The 18128-nt window shown below is 41.5% G+C and overlaps 1 protein-coding gene across 3 annotated transcripts in view; it reads right to left on the reverse strand.

Moving 5' to 3' along the window:
- Positions 1–18128, reverse strand: part of slc45a4a (solute carrier family 45 member 4a) — a 50655-nt gene that overhangs the window by 20104 nt on the left and 12423 nt on the right. For all 3 annotated transcript variants that reach the window (XM_084379195.1, XM_084379193.1, XM_084379194.1), the window contains one exon: positions 10420–11593. In XM_084379195.1, the coding sequence (XP_084235321.1) occupies positions 10420–10732 (313 nt within the window). In that variant the 5' untranslated portion in view covers positions 10733–11593. The remainder of the gene's footprint in view (positions 1–10419; positions 11594–18128) is intronic.

Here is an 18128-nt window from a genome sequence, read left to right on the forward strand (position 1 = left end):
GTTGAAGGATTTATGCCAACACTGGCTGAAATCTGCAGGCATATTTCTGTCTCTGCAGCAAACTAGATCATTTTTATGTCTTCCTCTTCTGAAGAAAAAGGAGAACTTGTGATCTGAATTATGTCCAAACGTTCGTCATACAAAATAGTCATGTTTTGATTATTAACTTCTCAAATATGCAATAAGTGGGAACACACACAGGCATTTGAAGCCTGTTGACAAATCCACATAACCCGCCCCGTCTACCTCAACGTCAATCATTTACTTCACATCCAAGAATCCTCTTTCTGATCTTTGTCCGTGCTTTGTACCAACACATAGAGTGTAAAGGCAGAAATTATTAATCACTTTGATGATTTGAATCTTTCGTTTCAGTTCAGGCAAAGAAATGTAGTCATTGTCTGAAGCCACATTTTGACCGCAAGCGAACTAGGAACCTTTGGAGTAACTCAGTGTTTCCACCGCAGGGAAAAGAAATCACAAAAAACACAAAAAGTCTCTGCTCAGGAGAAGTACTTTCCAAAGAACAGGAACTTGTCAGATTGATTATCTACTTGCAGAAATGTTTAAAAATCTTTTGTTCACTTCGCTTCAACAGATCAACACGGAGACACAGAAGAAGCACATAATAGATGGTGTCTTTATGTTACATCATTATATGTTGTCACTGTATATATGTAATATTTTTTCTTGTTATGTTCGACTCTTGTGAAATGTCTATTTTTATGTAAACTGTAAAAATTTCCATGTGAAGTCGAGTCCTCTCTGTGTCAAAGCCATCTAAAAGTAACACATGGTGCTCGAGATAATATGGTGAACATTATTATTAAAGCATAATTCATTTCCTGAAGGTGAGCTGACGTCCACTCACCTCATGTATTCTTACTGATTCATAGGTTCTACTTACTAACTGGCACCGGAGGTAACTCTGACAGTATCTGAGGTGTTGGGTTTATTTTCTTTATCAGAGATCCTTTATTGATTTGTTCAAGAAGAGGGTTTACTCATGGGGAAAGAACTGGACAGAACTGATAACATTGCCAAAGAGCCTTTTCTAAATGTGTTTAGGAAGAGGGTTTACTGGGGACAGATTAGAGAAACCAAATTATGTAATAAACTGAATTTCTATCTTTTGTTGTTTATTGTTGAATCCCTGAAGGATGGTACTTTTTGTTAAACTCTGTAATCTTTTTTTTTGTGAATATTATTTGAACTTGCCTAACCCTAACCTGTAAAAAAAATAACCCCACCAGGATAAAGTTAAGCTGCTGCTGGAAAATAGAAATACCTCTATATTTGATTATAATAACGTCATGTCAAGGCATAAAACCAATGATCTATTGACCTTTACGAATCCAGATGTGATAGTCTAACCATAGTATGGCCATCAGTGCTGAAAGAGACATTGTAAATCGAAAATGTAATCATGTCATGACCTCAAAATCAAAAGACACATCGAATCATGGATTTGGAGAATCGTGACACTGCTATTAACGGATAATGAACCCCTACAGAGCATTCTCCTGTTTGTTTCAAGGTTGGATATTCATACCTGATGATCCATGTAAAAAACGTCATTCACCCACCGGGATTCAAAAATTGTCAAACAACAAAACATTAGTTCAAGTTCAAGTCAGGCAATAACATTTTACAGGGACCGTAAATGTTAACAGCTTTTAACACAGAGCATCCTGCAGATATTTGCGAAACCATAGTGATCCCAGACACTGCTGAGATAATAGCAAATAAAAAGGCAGCAGCTTGTGCTGACTGCTAACTCTATCCCCAGATAACATTTATTCTCTCAAGGTCTGCAAAGCGAAAGACGGAGGAGGAGGGAAAGAGAAAGAAGTGAGTCATTGTGCTTCCCAGGAGCAAGAGATGGCGAGAGCATCAATCACACAACACGCACATACTGTTTCTTAAGCAAATGCAGACGCAAGGCACACAAGCTGCACGGCTGCAAGGTCATCATTAACAAAGTGCTCAGTGTAGACTGAAAGTGATGTACGGCTGTGTGTGGCTCAGCTGGTGGCGGGAAACTGTGAATCAAATCAATGCAGAAAGAGGAATATGAAAAGTACTGTAAACACTGTATTGTTCTTTTTTATTGATTTGTATTTGCTTTTATTTTTTGCTGAAAAGCTCTTTGTTTTGAAAGGTGCTATATACATAAAGATATGATTATTAATGTGTGTTTATCCTCACAGATTTCAAATGTCAGTGTTAGCAGCTTTACCACACACACACACACGACCCTGCGTTAGATTGAGCGGACACTGGTTTCAGAGTCATCCATTCCGCTCATTTAACACTTAACAGGCTGGTTGCTGTCCGCTAAATGTGTGTGAGATTGGGTGTGTGCATAGCGGTAAATCCCCCCCCCCCCCCACCAACCGTCCTCTCTAGGCATTAAAATTGCATGAAGCCTGCATGTATGCACACACACACACACACACACACACACACACACACACACACACACACACACACACACACACACACATAACTGCTTCCAGTCAGCAGAGTTATGTAACACCACTGCAGTAACCTCCTACTGAGAGAGAGACAGGGAGAGGCTCATACAGAGACAGAAATTTAAAGTGTGTAATATGGTAAGCTCACAAATGTCCACATATTATTATCCAATCCTATTTTAATGCCTCTACCATATGTAAAAGTACACTAGAATTTGAACAGATGTGACTGGCAGGAGGGAGGCGGGCCTCTGACTGTGGCTGACCTATCACAAGCAGGAAGCTCCAACCAGCATCACTGACTGCTCTTTTGCTACCAAAGTAGCAATCAATAAAGCAAATCAGCAGCGATCAGTCAGTAATCTTATGTAACCATAAATACAGGATGTCAACAATAATTCTGCTGATAACTGTGCGGTCTGGTGTTAATTCAACACTGCAGAATTGTGGCTGGAAACCAAATGTCACAACATCAAAACTGTTTCTTCACATTCTGCTGATAATTTTAGTGATTTTCTGAATGTTTTCAGATAAATTCTTGCATATGGCACCTTTGAGTACATTGTACCTTTTTAAATAAAAAATAAAACTTGAACTTACTACCTTCCTTTGTTCTGCTACAGGTTACTTATTGTGGCATTGTTGCTCCCGAGTTATTTTCCTCTAATATGAGACTCAAAGGTAGCCAGAAAAAACATGACATTGGTCACTTCGCATGCTAGAAGGAATGTTTTAACCGACTCGTAAAAATCAGCCCCTACTTTACTCGAAGCGAACAGATCATTTGTACTTAAATTACATCATCATTTCAGCTGGATATATAACTGTACACAATTAATCTGTCAGTATCCATCCATCTATCCTTTCAGTTATAGACTGTCAAAGTCAATAAGCATCAGTGAGAGAGAGCAGATGTTTTTCTACTCTCCTTCTTAAACACACACACATACACATAAAATAACCCTGAGGCCGGCCATTACTGCTTCTCTCTCCGGCTGCTATTAGACCCATCACGTGTGTGTTTATGTGTGCACGTCGTGCTGCTGGGATTTATAGATTTGCTAGCCGGCTTCACTGACAAATGCACTACACGCTCCAACTTGTTCTGTTTTTTATGAAAAATAAGCTGATGTCAAGTGGAACATGGAAAACAGAAATTATTAAGTCTTTATTCCTTTTATTTCTCGACAGTAAAATCCATTTGGGCCCAATTTGCTGGCTATTAAAGATTCTTTGAGCTCAAAAATAATTAACTATATATTAACATAGTAAACATATATCTGATATACATTTGATAAGAAATGTATGGAAATGTCCTAGGATATGAGGATATGATTTACCATTTTAATCACGTGCTTAAGCCAAGTTATGCAGTTTAGCTCCCAGTATATAGTTTAACGAAGAATTCAACTTACTTTAAAATTGTATCCTCTCTGCTCATTTAACTTATTTATACAATGTTTTCATGTGCTTTGTATTTTATCCTGTGGTTCTGTTTCACTTCTGCACAACCAGTTGCCCTTTGGGGACTAAAAGAGCGAATGATTGATTTGCTATGGATTTATCAAAACAATAATATAAAGACGTTATAATGAAAAGAACTGGCAGTTGCAGCTTTAAAGAATTTGCTTTCCCTGATGTTTCTTTGTCCCTCGTCATCACCTGAGAGCTCGGTGGTGGTTTGTTTTTGGTTTGTTTTCAACTCCCTGGAGGGGGAGGGGTGGGAGCAATGTGCTGACAAACAAATACACACAGACACACACATATCCAGTTCTGCATTCCTCACATATCCTACACTAATAGCGCACACATACCTCGCTTATCGCCTGTTGAATGTAAAAACACGGACACCCACATGAACGCACATAATATGTCTTTGTCTTGAAGGCTAAAGTGGCTGCTGACTCTGCATTAACTTAACGTCACAAACACATGAATGTAACCTGTACCACGGTTTTTATTACGGTATAACCCCTCGCAACAACCCACCCCCCGTGGTCGACGGACCACAGATTGGGAACCACTGGCATCAATTATCACATACTGGTTTGATGCCCCGTGCTTTAACACAGGTGATGTTAGCAGATACAGCTCTCAAAAACCCTTTTGTGTCTCCGTCTGTGTGTACACTGATAACATTAATAAATTAACAAAGTTACTGCAATGATTACATAAAGAGCTATGAATAGAAAAAGGCTTTAAATAACCGACTGGACTGGTGTGTTTGCATCTCTCTCTCTGCACAGACACAGGCAGAAGTGTTAAAGCACAGGGGAGGACTAAAGATTGTGGTTAAAAGGTCTCGCTGGCTGGCAAGAATACAATTCACACCGTCACTGGCTCCAATTTCTCACTATTTCTCACTTATCTCATAGATGTTTTATTCTTTCCCACCTACTGATTTCATCTGCCCCCTTGATAAATGCTCTTATCTCGTAGTTACCTCACACACACACACACACAACATTTTATCCATCAATCCGCCTACTCTGTCCTTCATCCACTCTGTCCCATGAATGACTGGGTCAGATTATGGTGATTACCGTAGTCGCTGTGTGACATCAAGCCAGTCATTTATATAACCCTGCATTACTCTGTCTGCAAGGTCATCTGCTAGATTAGACCAGCTAACATGATAGGATCACTCAGAGGATTAGGCTACCTGGCATGCTAGCATAAACAATGCAAGATCAAGTTCATTTGGTGCAAATAAATAACAAGTAGCATTAAACACCGGGCAATACATTTTGTAGAATGCTGCATAAACTATTAACTATCATTGTTGTAGTGTTTTAATGTGCTTTGAAATCTTGTTGTTGTTGTTGTTATTGTCGGGATTGCTTATGTAGTTGTATGGTGAATAGGTAATGTTACCAAAGGTGCACTATGTAACTTTTCAGCAACAGTTTTTGTTACATAGTCCTACTTTCTTGAACTATAGGACTTGTATCATTTTTTGTTCTCACCATCAGCACCAAAATACAAGCTTGTTCTGCTAATTTGTTGACAAACAAAAATGGCTCTAAAATACATTTAAAACTCAAACTAATCCTATAAAAAAACATTGGATTTGACAGCTAACATTGTAAGGATACTACATCCTTAAATAAAAGTAGCTGTAACATTTCATAAAAGACAAAACGAGGTGGCATTAAACATGTTGAATCAACCATACAGGGTTTGTGTTAAAGCCTCACATGCTGCTAGCAGAATGCCACTGGTCCACTGTGCTGCATGCTAACATGCTAACATTTGAAACCAGAAGAGTTTAAGTTGAGGACAGGGACCTGAAAAAGCTCTGGTTGTGTTTCTGGTGAATCAAATACATCAAACAAATGCTATGTGTTTAATTACACAGACTACTGTTTAGAAAACCATCATGATCACAAGACAAGATGCATCAGGATCTGGGGGACAGCCGGCACTTAGTCAGTGCTGCTGCGTGCTGTGTCAAACAGTGAAAGGTTTATCCAAAGGAATCGAACAAAGTAAAGGTCAAGACACTAATACAGTGAGCTGAAGCCTTCAGCCACAGAACCTGAATGAATAGAAGGACATTTCCTGTTGGATTGTGGTAATCTCCTTTAGTAAAGCCAAGACGGCCTCCAAAGAAGGATAACATTGTTGCAGGGCTGCCAGGCCTGGACTGCTTTGGGTACCACATTGGTGGCATGGCTGCTGCTGCGTGCACAGCTAGTTAGTCAAACAAGCAAATAAACAGATTAAGAATGAATAAGATTAATTGTGAAAAATGTGGGTCACCTTCACACAGATTAAATCCCTCAAATCAGAATATTTAGGTTCCCTCCATATGACCTGAACTGGAAAGAAAATACCATTTCATCAAGTTTAGTTTTTTCTACTATTGATCCCTGAACGTATTGTTCCTTTAAAAATGTCAAAGAACCTTCATGTGCGATACAATTAATTCAACCAGTGGAAAAGACTAACGTCATTTTCTGCTCTACAACCAAGAAAAATGACACTTAAATCTGAACTACTGACATGATCGTCTTTATCAAAGAATAGCTGAAAATATCTCATCACACTTGCAGTCCTTTCACATGTTTAAAGACAGCTGACTCTGAAGATGTAACGTTGAACTAAATGACAAGAGTTTTCAATTAAATTCTTCACTCTACATTCAATTTAGTTTCACTCTCTAGGATAATGGCTTGGCATTGTAAGCCTGCGCCACACTTACCACCAAACCCTCATTTCTTCTACAGCAAAATTAAATTCACCTCTGTTATTGCCTGATGTATGAGGTATTTGATATCCATAAAGGGCTTTTGTGTCCCTAATCTGAGACGTCCGATGTCCTAATTTTGAATGTTTTCATCTATAATTCCACTGTTCCTGCTGAAAATCTGGAGCTGCTGCACCCGAACATGCACTGAAGATATTTAGTCAGTTGTTGACAGTTCGTCTTCAGTGAGCATCATGGCGATTTAACAGCGTTCTCTGTGTCACTCTGAGCTCAGTTCTGAGAAAGCTTGTCGTTATGTAACCCGCCAAGCTGCTAACCAAAAAACAACGACTCGACACGCCGTCTGCACTCATCACCTCCTCCTCCTCCTCCTCCTTGTTCCACTCTCTTTTCAAAACTCTCCTTCTCCTCCTCCTGCCTCTCTTTTCACTCCTTCCTCTAGCCCTTTATCGCCTCTCTTAATCCTTTTCTCATCATTGACTCAATGTCCTCTCACTCGTGTCTCACTTTCAGCTGCATTAAGTTGTTAGGGGATGCTCGTACTCAGGACAACTTTTTAAAAAAAGGCTGGTAGTTAAATAAATCTCGAGGAGATGCACAATAAATCCTAGTCATTACACAAAAAGATGAAAATCTTGAGAAAAATGCCCCGAGGTTTGCCCCTTGTTTTTTCTCCCTGGTTTGAAACGGGGTGATGATGTGATTGGTCCAACAGTCTCGTTACGTATTTCCCTGCCTTCAGTGTCCTTATATGAGTGACTGCTGCCATGAGACTTAACAGCTCTGCATGCCCTCCACACAAGACCTTGTAAGGTAGAAGTTTCTCATCCTTTCTCTTGGGTTGTGTAAATATGGGCTCCTTGACCAAACTGTGTCTGCTGCACACACACACACACACACTTTCTTTGACCCCAGTGTTGTGGGGGTTACAGTACACACACACACACACACACAATGGTTTCACTCAGGGCGAGCCAACCAGCCAGCTTACCAGCTATCCAGCTAATTCCAGTAGCTACAGTCAGTCTCCAGCGTGCATGGAGCATTAACCACATGGAGGGAGGTCGATATTCGTTATCCCAAAACTTGGATCGCTGCCCACAGTGTTGGGGGGGGGGGGGCTGTTTTCATCTCACTGTGGTTGTTTGTTTGTCTGTTACAATCTGCACAAAACCAACCTTTGTGGAAAAGTTTGGGTCATGGTTGGGTAAAGAGGTGGGGCTACGGGAAACGTAACCTCTAATTAGATTCACATGACATTATCCGACCAAGTGAGCTGATCGTGGATGTAATGTGAGAAGTGGAAATTCATTTTGAAGGAAGTTGATCAAGACAGGAAGTAAAGTCTTTACAAAATGCCAGGGGCAGACCTTAAGATGGCCTTAAACCTGCTCTTATCAATATGTTTACATTAAAACACCTCACATGACACACATTACATGACACCTCATGCATATTGATTGGTTCTCTAACCTTACTGTCACTATGCTTAACAGGAGGCTGCAATCTGAGCAGACCTCCTGTATCTTGTCACATTTCAGGGACTGCCAGCATCTCCTAATACATGACAAACTATTATGCAACTCAAACATGTTGCACCGGCTGTCTAGACAGCAACAGTGTATTTTTGGGGGTCTGCCATCTACTGAGTGCAATGCACTTTACAGTCATTTGGATGTGAGGCAATCCTCTCTACCTATGGTCGGCACGAAAGGTCAGATTGAACAACAGTCAATTAGCCCAACATGAATGGGATAACTCCACATATCAGTAAGGGTGGTCAGATCAGGATTTTTTGGGCCGACCACTGATCACTGATTAGTGGAAGCAGTATCGGCTGATACCGATCACCGATCACAAGGACGATTTTTTACTTTACTGCCATCTATAGTCGTTAGTTATTAGTGGCATAGCTCCACTCTAAACTATTAGCTATAAGCTGTGTCAACACTAGTTACAAACACCGATTGGCTTCTCAGCGCGAGACCTAACGCTAGGATTGCTCCACAGTGTTGGCCCTTCTATCCCCTTAGTCACAAACTGCTAGCTGGCAGGACCTTGCAAATATGTTGTACTAGTCAAACCAGGGCATTTAAAATCCATAACGATATTGACAGGAGGAGAGCTAGTGAGCTGTTGGCAGTTTGTCTAATAGGCTCTCATAAACAGGCTTTATAGAGACCAGACAACAACTTTTTACGTATATCGGCCGATAACATTCAGTGTCCGATCAGTCGGCACCCTAACATATCAGTGATGAATCACAGCTCGACAACAAATTATCTGTCTGCTTTAGTTTTATTTCTTTCAGTGGACTAATATGCAGCAGTTGTGCCTCCCAGCGGCTCAGAAATCTTCTAAAAGAGGCTCAGACATACAAAAATAGGTTGGGGCAGCTAAATCAGAGCTAAAAATAGACCAAAAACATGCAGTAAGTCCCCTGCTCTGATAATACAACTGCAAGAGACAAGGGCTGGTAAAGGGTGACAGTAATTATGATCAAAAATACAGATTGTTTTTATGAATCCCACCATATAAGAGAGTGCATTTAGAGCATAGCACTCCTCTGCATAAAGCTGAAATCTCTTTTACTTCCAGCACTTGGCAGATCTCTGCACCGTTCTTTTAAAATAACAGAGAATTGGAACTGAAGTGTTTCGAAGTCTGGTTCCCTGTGGCGGCTCATCCCGGGTGAGGCAGCCAGGAGTCACGGTGGCCACAGAGTGACCTGCCACTCATGTGCGCCTTGGTTATGTAAGCTAGAAGATCACACTACGCCACTGTGGGGAGAAGGAGAGATTTACAGAGCAAAGGAAGCAAGAGAGAGAGCGAGGGGGTGCGGGAGGGTTACATGGGAAGTGACTTTGAATTATACACAAGGTTACGGCTGCTTTAAGATCTCCCTCCCTCCTCTCCTCCTTTTCTCTCTTCACACCCTCTCCGTCTCTCCCTTCAGGGCTCCAGTAACTCCAGACAAAATTGGACTGGCAAAATCTCAAAGACTGTCAGTGACGACACTGCAGTGTACACAGTGTACACTGCATCTGTGCGTGTGTGTGTCCTGCGAGTGAAGGCGAGCTAATCTCCTGGCAGATGCAGTGGAGGTCCGTCTGAACAAGGTGAACAGGAGGTGGGATACATTTAGAGACCAAGGTGTCTCTTTAAATGCCAGAACAACTTAAGGACAAACAACAACACTCCCTGTCCCTGCTTACAAACTATAATGTTTACAGTCACTTTGAGTTACGAAGGTTACTTCTTATTTTTTTCATATACTGAAAAAAAAACGGATAATTCCTCAACTAGATGGTTGCAGATTCTCCACTGGAAGGATTTTCTCTTTTCAAAAATAGTAACAAGTATATCTGTGACATTTTTCATCTGCTGGTTGACATTTTCTTGAGAAAACTTTAATTGCTTGTAGCTTTTTCAATTGTTAAGATTTTCCGCTTTTCTGAGTTTTAAATCATTGTGATCTTGATATTTTGGGATTTCCAACTGTTGGCCGGACAAAACAAGTGCAACAATTAGGAGTTTGCCAGGTGAGATTTAAAATGCTGTAGCAGGTAGCAGGCGACATCAGGCAAGTTTCTTCTGGCATTTTTCACTTCAAAGGGTGATGGTTTCAGACTTTATATGTCATGAAGTCTTTGTTTTATTGTGCTGCACCTGTGTTTCTATGCAAATGCAGAATGTATGTGGTAAACCTGTGCGTATGGACTCTACACTCACCTATCTGCAGCAGTACGGGCGTCACCAGCGCCGTCTCCATGGCGTAGCAGAACTCCCGGCCAAACATCACGGCACCGTGCATCACCCATCTCTTCAAAGGGATGCCTTCGAGCGAGCCTTCACTCGCCGACTCCTCCCCTCCTCGACCTCCTCCGCCTCCTCTGTTTCCCGATCCATCCGTCTCGCCTCCTGCTCCCCCTTTCTCCTCGTCCGACCCTGATGTCGTCGAGTTTTTGGCATTCACCCCGCCCACCACAGATCCGACCTGCATAGCGTCAGCCTCTGTGTTCTGGGGAGGCATGGCGGAGGGCATGCAAGCAACGAAAAAACAACCGCACCAAATCTGAGAAGCGACCAAAAAGAAATTCCCAGCTTCAACAAACTACTTGTATCGAAGTATGTGTAGGGACTATAAAACTTGTAGTGACGTAAACACAATCGTTACAAGTTACAAACTGCAACCTGTGGTTGTAACTTTCTGGCTATATAGTAGTTAATCTACTCAAAAAATAAATACAACTGTAACAGAGTGTCCCAGCATCTAAAACTGGGTGCTGCTAAAATCAAAAAGGCTGCAGACGCTAAAAAAATGAACAAAAACAATCAGCAATCAGTTGTCCTCTATACAAGTTGTCCTCCAAAAAACAGTGCAGCTTCTACACGTTTTAATCCTCCTTTGTTCCCCCAGACTTTGGCTTTCCAAAAGCTCGTAGAAAGATCCAGAAGAATAACGGAAGCAGTTGAATTTTCACAGGAAGAGCGAGCGGTACATTCCAAGAGTGAGTTTGTGCGTTTGCTTCTTTCTGAGTGTGTCAGGTGTGTATGTGTGTGTGTGTGTGTGTGTCTGTGTGTCTGTCTGCGTGTGTGTCTGTGTGTGTGTGTGTGTGTGTGTGTGTGTGTGTGTGTGTGGTGTGTATGTTTATGGCTTTTTTGTCATTGAGGTTTTTTCCCCTCTTTTCTTTCTTACTGTCTATTACAGGCAGTAAAAATCCATATAGAAGACCATTCGGTGAGTTCCAGAGTCATTTTGTGTTTAGAGGGCTGGATGGAGGGCTGGATGATGGAGAGGTTGGGGGTGAAGAAGAGGCCACAGGAGGAGGAGGGAGGAGGAGGAGGGCAGGCGACGAAGGTGGGTGGAGCTCCTCTGAAAATCCCCATCGAATGGCTGATCAATCTGGAGTGAGCGAGTCACAAGGCATGCGTCCCATTGGTCAGGAGGAGCGGTGAGAGCGGAGAAGGTTGAGAAGAGAGGGGGGAGAAAAAAATTAAACAGAGTTAGAAACAGAAATTTAACTTTTAAGCATTTATTTAGCTTTTCTGTATATGAACATGAAGCAACACTGTATTTTTCCTCTCATGCAAGTATCTCAGCTGAGTCATACAGGTGTGTACGTCACTGTCAGCAGACTGTCAAATCAATTGGCGTGCATCTCTTGACAAAAGAAGATGCCAGGATAAATTGATCCTGAGGGCAGACGTATTGATAGGTAAAATTGCTATAAAAGAACAGCTGACAATCAGGCTTCTGCAGAAAACTTTATCTGTTGATGTTTTGATGCACATCATATGCGGCCTGTGTGTTTTTTTAACCTTAATTGCTTTATCGATGCTGTCTGGGGGAAGATTGACAAGCTTGAAACACGTTGCAACCCACAAAAGTTCACTCAAGGCCAGTCCGAGTCTTTTTTAGTACAGTTTTTATGCCATATTTACTCACTTTTTTTGTATTACCACACATTTATGAGGCCTGTTTTTCCCCACAGTTCGTTTTGGATCATATATTTTACAGAGTTATTGTTACCCGTTTCTCATCTTTATGTATTTAGTGTAGAGTTACTTCGCTCTTTCAGGGAAGATCTTTGTTTGTCCTAAACACATTTTCCATCGGGTACCACACATATTTCACACTTCTGACCTTTTGTGGTATCTCCATGTAAGAGTTGTGAAGTTTTTGCCTCCACCCTAATACAACAGAGGTGAGTGTTATTATGTTTGTGGCGTTCACACGAGAAAAATACTTTTTAAACAATGGTTGTGTTGGAAATCACCCGCTCCTTCACTACTCCACATGAAAAAACACTTTTGGACACCGCTCAGGTCATTTGTTTCCCTCCAGCGCAATGCATGATGGGATATAATGTTTGGTTAATTCAAGCCTGTGAGCGCCATAAAAAAAGTCCAGTCACCTTTATTGTTGGGCCGGAGGAAGAAATGTCAGCGATGCCTGAAATAACCGTGTGTGTGTGTGTGTGTGTGTGTGTGTGTGTGTGTGTGTGTGTGTGTGTGTGAGACCGACATGCTGACAACAAAACTCAGACACACACACACGTGTTCTCTCCTATGAAAAGAGTCCATTTTAAGCAGCGTAATTGCTTTGAGCACATGATTCATCCCCGCACACACTCGGACAGTCTTTGAAAGTGGACGGGGAGGATGAAAGCACACAAACAGAGGGCTTGTGTGTGCGCAGAGAAGAACCGAGAGAAACGTGGAGAGGAGAATAAGGCGTGAATGTCTTCGGCTAATAACACGCCTCACAGAGAGAGAGAGAGAAAAACAAGACAGCGTGGATGTTCAGTACGATTCCCCGCAGTGTTAAATTCCAAAGTGTGTGTTTTTGTGTGTGCAGCGGGCTGCTGGATTATAACCCGTGGAGACGGCACGTTTCGTCACACCCAACACACACTAATGCTTGCCACGTGAACGACACACACACACACACACACACATCATAACAGTGCTAAGACCCTCATCAAGCCTCTTAGGGAGAGACTGAGAAAGAAAACAAAATGAGAGAGAGGGAGGAAGGAGGGAAGGAAGGAGGGAGCAAGCAGGTGGAAGGTGGGAGGAAGGGATGGAGGACAGTTTGGAAAGCAAGGACGGACAGACACATGGAAAAGGGCGAAGGTCAGAAATATTTATCTCTCCGCCTGTTTCTTACTGGTTCCACTCTTCATCTCTCCGCTCTGTTTTCAGCACTCTCACATGTCCCCATTAACATTCACCATGCACTCAAGATGGTCATGAATATTTCATCCTCACACACACACACACACACACACACACACACACACACACACACAGCCCCATACTCCCCACCTGACCTCACACACTGCAGCACATTACATAACAGCCACACTCCTTTACAGGCACACATATATACAGAACAAACACACGATAATTATCTTCTAAATTTTGTTAAAATTAGAGGGCAACCGCAGGCAGAACACCAGGATGAGAACACCATGTGACGGCGAGACGTGTCACAACAACAACAAAATGTTCAGATCGAGCTAACCAGCGGTCTCCACATGTTTCAGTGAGACGGGGACAAACTGTAAGTTGTGATTAAGTTGGGAATGATGGGAACACCCCAGCAGGGAGGAGATGTTAAAATTATGGGTTTGGTTTGTCGGATGGTGCACACATTAATGTCATGTCGAACATGAAAAATGATCGGCTGTTACTTATATTTGATTGATACTTCACAAGTTAAAATATGCCCAGCCCAAAAGCAATAAAGTTAATGCTATTAAAGGATTTCCTACATTTAACGGGCCATTAGTTTTATTGTCAAAGTTACACCAGTTCTGCGTCGTAATTAGAGCTGCAATATGAGATTATTTTCACCATTGATTCATCAAATTATCAAGAAGATAATAAGCACAGTAATCGTCCATAACCCAGAAAAAAGGTCGTTAAATTCACATCATCAAAAACCAGAAACCTTGAGAGAATCAACCAAACTCGGTGGTTGGTTGATTCTTTCTATTCAGCAGCCGAACCTTAGGTCTGAGATTTTGAGGTTTTCCACATCGCTGAACGCTCCGCAGTGACTTCAATAATGTAAATACAAGTGCTTGAGAGGAGCAAACTTTAAAGGAGGGTGCATTGTAGAGGGATCACTTCGGTGTTAGGTCTGATGGCAGCTCGAGCAGAAGGGCTCCTTAGCAGAATTCTGTTTTGGCCTCAGGCGAGTCAGAACCGGCTCTGCTGATCGACAGCGAAACGTTTGAGGCTGTTTTGAAAGTTTGCAGAGGAATTAAAATGTGGTGAAAATATGTGGCTCTGTGCTGAGAATGTGTAACAGGTTGTGACTTTTAAAGTAACAGGTCAAAGTAAACAGACGAGCTTTAAGTGAAGGCGCTGCTGTCTTTCTCTCAGCTGACAGCACAATCTGGCCTGCATCTACAATTCCTACAAAACACTCACACACACAGACACACACAATGCTATCTGCTATCAGCGGTCCATATACATGTAGAGCCAGTTGTCCTACTGTCTTTGTGTGTTTGTGCATGTGTGTGTCCGTAACATGAGCTCAGCTTATATTGAATTACACCTCAGCGTTTGTGGAAGCCAACCTAAACAACGTACAGTCTGAGAGCAGAGAAGGAGAGCGAGGGGAAGGAGAGGTGAGCGTGGAGGAGAGACGGAGAGGATGGGGTTGAAGCAAGAGGGAGAGGAGGGAGAGACAGCTGGAAGACAGTCGAATAAAGTTGCAAAATAAATTAAAATATGTTTTTTTTCTATCCTCAGATGGACAGAGACAATAAAAAGAGACACAGACAGACAATACGCTGGAGGGAGGGAAAGGAGATGCCTGCACACACACAAGCTTTCTACTTCTGAAAACACACACTCTGAACACACACAACCCAGGTCTATTTTAGTGAGTGTTTATTCTTGTGCCACAGACCAGATTACCTGTGACACCGGCATGAAATCAGGCCAAGCTCCCTCTTTCTCACTACTCCTACCCTCTCCATTTCTTCTTCTGTCTCTCTCTTACGTGAAAACAGGTAACATGAGAAAACAGTCTCATGTCTGCTGCAAGCCTGATCATGTATGGGACGAACTGTCAATCTGCAAATAAGCAGTGACATGCATTGTAAAATGCTCGGCATGTTCTCTTGTGTAACTGTTCTGACTGATTGATACTGTCGGTGACATGTTACAGTCCTGCGGGGTGGGCTGTTGTACGTGTCGCCATCTTATGAACCATCTCATGAGCCATCTCAGGCCAAAAAATGCTTATTTGTGCAAAGGTGTGTATTTAGGAAGATGTTGGAGAAGTGACAATGTTCAGAACAAACTGACCAGGATGTATGTTTTGGTAAATTTTGATTAGGGTTAGTAGTGTTCATACAATCATAAAAAGGTCCTTGCAATAATGTTTAAAAAAACTCACCCTCGTGCTGGAAATAAAAAAATATTGTCGTAAACAATCGATCTGATGATTGTTTTCTTTACAAAATTTCAGAAAACTGTGAAAAATGGCCGTCAAAATATCCCAGAGCCACAGTCAAGTTATTCAAACTCATCGTTTGGCCGAATAACAACACAAAACCTGAAGTTACGCAATTAAATATCACAGAAGATTAAAAAAAAGTAGCACTGCATGATACGGTAAAAAAAGAAATACTGTATTCTTACATCTGGAGAAGAAAATTTGGAGGCCGCAGTATCTCTGCAGCACTTTGGTACTTACTTTTAATGCTGTTTTGTCACACATTTTATCTTTATCATAAAATTGCAGTTTCTGTGAGTTGGATTCCAACTTGGACACGTTGCAATTGCAGTAACTTTTCAAATAAAAGCTTTGAAAAAAAATCTAAAATCTAATTCGCAATTAATAAAATCTTTAATCATGATCAAAACCAAAAAGATGAAGACACTAAAAAACTAATGGCTGAGGATTGAGGACCGTATGATACGAAACAAGCTCCAGATGTAGATGTTAAACTTGAACATGCAGTTTGAAGCTTATAGTTTAAATAATTTGATCATTAATTCTCAAGGTCAAGGTCTGACTCCAGCTTCTCAAAAGTAAGGATTTTATGCTTTTAACTGTTTTATATCATTATATCTTTGAGCTCTTTTGGGCTATTTTTTTTATACTTTTCTGACATTTTATAGACCAAACAATGGATCTAGAAAATGCTGAATGATGACAATAATCTTTGGGTGCAGCCCTGGATGTGTTTCTGTTTGTTTGTGTGTCAGGACCATGTCCTCAGACTAAAACCACATCACTATTCCATCAATTTGTATCTGGACATGAGTATTGGTGTCCACACCAGCGAGGCACGAGAACACTCTGCCAACAACAGCACTGACCCACACAGAGCTGCATATAGATTACAAGGCTGAAGATGTCAGGATCAAGTTCTTCATACTGCTGTGGCCTATGGAAGTTTGTGTGTTAGACGTGTTTGTGTGTGAAAGAGAAAAGGAGGGAAAGAGGGGCAGACAGTGAATGAAAATAAAGAGAGGAGGATTTTGTTACCGTGAGAGAGACACTAGACAGCGAGAGACAATTTTTCAAGCAAAGGCCAGACCCAATGACCTGATCTGGCGCTGTACCCGGTTCGATTTGGGAGTATCTGTGTGCTCGAAGCGCCCGTGAAATCCAAGAAATCCCTTCAGGTAGAGCAGATAGGTTTACATCAGAGGCGCAAAAGCTGGAAAATAATGTAATCTGGTTTTATAAATTGCCGCAGGGAGTTATGAGATGTCAGCCCTCTATTACCAAACATTTCAGCTCAGTCTGGTCAAACAAGAAGCTACTCTTCATTCACTCATGAAGGAGCATTTAAACAACTCTTTAATATTGTTACTGTCTGATTACATCAGCTGGTATAGTGTGAGTACAGTATATATATATGTCTCAAGATTTTACTATATGTGAGAATCTGCTGCAATATATAGGCTTCTTTTGTATGTGTGTTTCCTTCACATACAAAATCCATCCAGTTAGTGATCGTGACAGCAGAGAGCCAGTGGCTCGGCCTTGTCATGGACCTCGCACGCATAGCCAGAAAAAACGTTCTGACATGCTTGTACTTCTTTAAACTAACCACAATCTTGTTGGGTAGCACTAAACCCAGGATGCAGCGAGGGTGCGCTTGCCTGCAGAATAGTGTCAGGGGAAACTTGTTTTTTGGGGGAAACCCCACAGAAGAATCAATCTCTTTTCAGCTAGATGAAGGGAAACAATACAAATCTAGCTTCCAGCTAGTTTTTCCTCCTTTTGCTGGAAGTTTAATGAAATATAGACACTTTCTGCATTAAAGGGTTGTGCACAACTTGTACTGTATATCCTTCTATACAGTGCTTTAATATGATTATCATCTGCTTACTGGTGAACTCCTCCTCTTTTCCTGTTTATGTTGTCATTTCTACTGTTGGTCCTAAAGTTAAATAAATAATAATAATTGTAATGTAATTGTATTTTTCTTTTTCCTTTACTCTCTAAAATCTGATAGTCTTACGTATACATAGCTATTGTATAAAGTTACTATGACGTTACATAAATGAAAGTTTGAATAAAATGTAGCTTGTAAACAATGACATAAAAATGTGTCAGGGGTTTTTAACTGGATGTAAAAGTAAAAGCACAGAGGAGAGTCCAGGACGTCTGATGTCAAAACGACAGACACACTTTTGTTGGTGTTTGTGTGTGTGTGTGTGTGTGTGTGTGTGTGTGTGTGTGTGTGTGTGTGTGTGTGTGTGTGTGTGTGTGTGTGTGCGTGCGTGCGTGTGTGTGTGCATGCGTGTGTGTGTGTGTGTGATCTGAGAAGAAATTCAGTTAAATGTCACTGACAGATGTCGTTTCCCGGGGTTGGAGTGACTGGAGTACAGAGACTCTTCAGTCTTTAGTTGCATACTCTTTCCCTGTCCCTTACACACACACACACACACACACA

This window comes from Pagrus pagrus (genome assembly GCF_965226575.1).
Source record: "Pagrus pagrus genome assembly, chromosome: 17".
Lineage (NCBI taxonomy): Eukaryota > Metazoa > Chordata > Actinopteri > Spariformes > Sparidae > Pagrus > Pagrus pagrus.